This window comes from Anopheles cruzii, chromosome 3 (genome assembly GCF_943734635.1).
Source record: "Anopheles cruzii chromosome 3, idAnoCruzAS_RS32_06, whole genome shotgun sequence".
NCBI lineage: Eukaryota > Metazoa > Arthropoda > Insecta > Diptera > Culicidae > Anopheles > Anopheles cruzii.
In genome coordinates, this window is record NC_069145.1 from 48,731,358 (window position 1) to 48,734,454 (window position 3,097).

The 3,097-nt window shown below is 53.2% G+C and overlaps 1 protein-coding gene across 1 annotated transcript; it reads right to left on the bottom strand.

Moving 5' to 3' along the window:
- Positions 1 to 462: 462 nt before the first annotated feature.
- Positions 463 to 1,704, bottom strand: LOC128273455 (fork head domain-containing protein FD4-like). The gene has a single exon (XM_053011421.1). The coding sequence runs from the start codon at positions 1,702 to 1,704 to the stop codon at positions 463 to 465; it is 1,242 nt and encodes a 413-aa protein (XP_052867381.1).
- Positions 1,705 to 3,097: the final 1,393 nt, after the last annotated feature.

Consider the following 3,097-nt stretch of genomic DNA (forward strand, 5'->3'; position numbering starts at 1 on the left):
TCGTCCGAGTGAGTGGAACCGGAAAAGTAAACGTGCTTTGCGTGTTCGCAGCTGGAAAGTAACATCAGAGTTACCGGGGGTAACGATTGGGGAACGATTGGGGTTTTGGCAAGTGTAATTGAAGTTAAAATACTGTGTACACGGGGAACACGACGCAGTAAATCCTTTCCCGGTAGCCACCAGATGGTTGATGGTTTCAAATTAAAAACAAAACTACAATCAAGTTCAATAAATAAATCCGCTTGTGGGATCCTTTTCAAAGCACACCTCCCCCCCGGGGGAGGGCACCGTCACCGTCTCGTCTCTCGCGTCGGAACAATGCACCGGTCCGCTACTTACTCTTAAGGAACAAAATATTAGTGCTACAAATCAACAAACAGCCTTGCGCGCGGGTTTCACCAGGACGCCATCAGGAACGAACGTGGGGGGAGGCGCAGGACTTCCGGTTTGGCTTCGGTGGCCTCAAACGCTGCGTAGAGCCGGTCCCAGGGGCCGACTGAGATCGGTGGGTCCTCCGGATCGGGGGCTGTCGGGCCCGGTGGTCGATCCGGTGGGTGACCGGCCGCCAGAACCGGACTCCGCGCCACCGCCCGACTCTCCGTGGTGGTGCAACGGGTGATGGTGATGGTGAAGTTGCTGCTGCTGCTGCTGCTGCTGGAGGTGATGCTGATGGTGATGATGTGCGGCCGCCAGACTGTGGTAGGAGGTGTGGTGAAAGTAGTGCGGAGGAATCGCCCCCAGGGGGGCCATCATGAGGAGCGGGTGGAAGGGCAGCTCGTACCCGGCCAGCGCCGGGTGGGCAGCGTACTGCAGGAACGGTGGAATGTTGGCACCCGGCAGGGAGGTGGCCGGTGGTAGGGCCGCCGCGTGCTGGTGGAAGGCCGGGTGGTGGTGGTGGTGGACAGGATGCAGGTGGTGCGACGCAGGATGGCCGGTAGCCAGCGACAGCAGCGACGCTGGCAACCGATCCGGGTCCGGGAGCAAGGATCGATCGCTCGATCCCTTCGGTCTGGGCGGCGATCGGCTGCCCTCCCGTTCGATGCGCACTTCGATCTCCTCTTCGTCGTCCTGCTCCGGTGTGATGAGGCTCTCGATGGTAAACGAGCGCTTCGGACGCAAAGGCTTCCTGGTGGCGGTCGCCGTCGTTTCCGTCGTGGGCGAGTTCGGGCCGGGTGCCGGAAGTGGCGAGTGTGGCTTCGGGGAATGCAACATACTCGCGGGGTGGGACTCCCCGGGTAGCATGGTGGCGGCGGCGGCCACCGCCGCGGTTCCCGGACAGTACGCGTCCGCCGAGTTTTGGGCGAGAAAGATGCGATTAATGTTGGCCAATGCGGCCAGCTCCTCGTTCAGGATGTCCTTGTCGGTTTTGTGCAACTTGAAGCGCTTCCGGCGCCGCAGCAGGCTGCCGTTTTCGAACATGTCGAACGCCTGCGGGTGCAGCGCCCAGTAAGCCCCCTTCCCGGGCCGATCCGGTCGCCTCGGAACTTTGATGAAACAATCGTTGAAGCTCAGATTGTGCCGGAGCGAGTTCTGCCAGCGTTGCGTGTTTTTGCGGTAGTACGGGAACCGATCGGTGATGAACTTGTAGATGTCGCTCAGTGGCAGCATCTTGTCCGGCGACGACCAGATCGCCATCGCCGTGAGCGAAATGTACGAGTACGGAGGTTTCTGGTCGCCGTAAGTGTCCCGCGAGGGTCGTGGCATTCTCGCTGTCTGATTCTCGTGCAGATCTCAGGGAGCAGATCGCTGCTAATCGGCAAACTTCACTACGTCCTGCGTGCCACTCATCTTCACTGTCTTTCGCACTGTGTCGCAATGGAAGCAACAACAAAAAACACACTCAACTACACCAACGACAACGACAACAACAACACACCGTGGATTATCGCGCGCCACAACCTGAAACCGGCAGCGGACGGACGGACTATCAGCAGCACTCTCTGCCTCGGCGCTTGTTTGTTATAGACTGTTTTATCAAATCAACAACGAAGGTGTTGAAATGCGGAATGATATGTTAAGGCGCAGCAGCAGCGGAGAAGAAGCTCACACACTATCAAACATGGCGTCGCGTCGTCGGCTCGCGATGGTGTGCGTGTCCCGTTCGGAAGGGGCGTGTACCGAAGTGACGTTTTGTTTTTGTCTCCCTTTCGCGCGTGGCAATCGAAAACTCTTCCCGTTCACGCACACCACTACCTGTAGCCTTTACGGCAAGTGGGCGTGGCCATCGGCGAATGCTCACTCGAAAGCAAATTTACGTTTACTCTGACAAATATTTACCCATTTTTTGTCGATTCTTCCTTTTTCGCGCTTAACAAGAGTCTCGTTTTCTCGTTGTGCAACAGTAGTAGTAGTGCGTGTGTTGCTTTAAGGCCAAATAAGGATCCGAGATAAAAAGAAGGGCAAAAAGTAAGTTTATCAACGGCGAGAGCGCCCGAAATTGGTTAAGTAAATTACATGATTAATTATGAATTGACGCTCTCTCTCTATCGGGGATAATGGTTTGTGGAAAATTTAATGATTCTCTTGATGGGGAGCTCCCGTAGCGCTCAGCAGCAGCAGGGCGGCCACAGGAGCATTCTTGGAATCACCGATTTAGCGGTGTGGTCCAAGGAATGCGCCGTTAGCCGAACCTCTGGCAACCGAAATTCGTACGCCCGTATAAATTCGGAGCCTCAATAAAAAAAACTCATTTTTATGGTGCGAAATACACTTTATTATTCAGTGTGGCCTTTCTGAACATCAATACACTTGATCCAACGAGACTCCAATTTGTAAATTCCATCCCTGAAGTGAAAAACTGGCAGGGCTTCTAAATACGCTTTCGTAGATGTCGTGACGTCATCATTTGATAAAAAATGCTTTTCGCGCACACTTTTTTTTAGGTCTAAAAACAGGCCTTACACACGTTCAACATTGGTTTATAATTTTCGTTTGCTTTTAAACCTTTCAAAAATGAAAATTAAATCACTGCATGATACTTGATATTTTTCCATTGAAAAAAATACTGTGACATGTCGATACTAAATGGCTTGTAAAAAAAACTTCACATACGAAATGAAACTTCACATACGTTCACATGAAGAGTGTACCAATATAA

What these genes read in the sequence shown, in the direction of transcription:
- LOC128273455 (XM_053011421.1), bottom strand. Translation starts at nt 1,704, where the DNA reads ATGCCACGACCCTCGCGGGACACTTACGGCGACCAGAAACCTCCGTAC.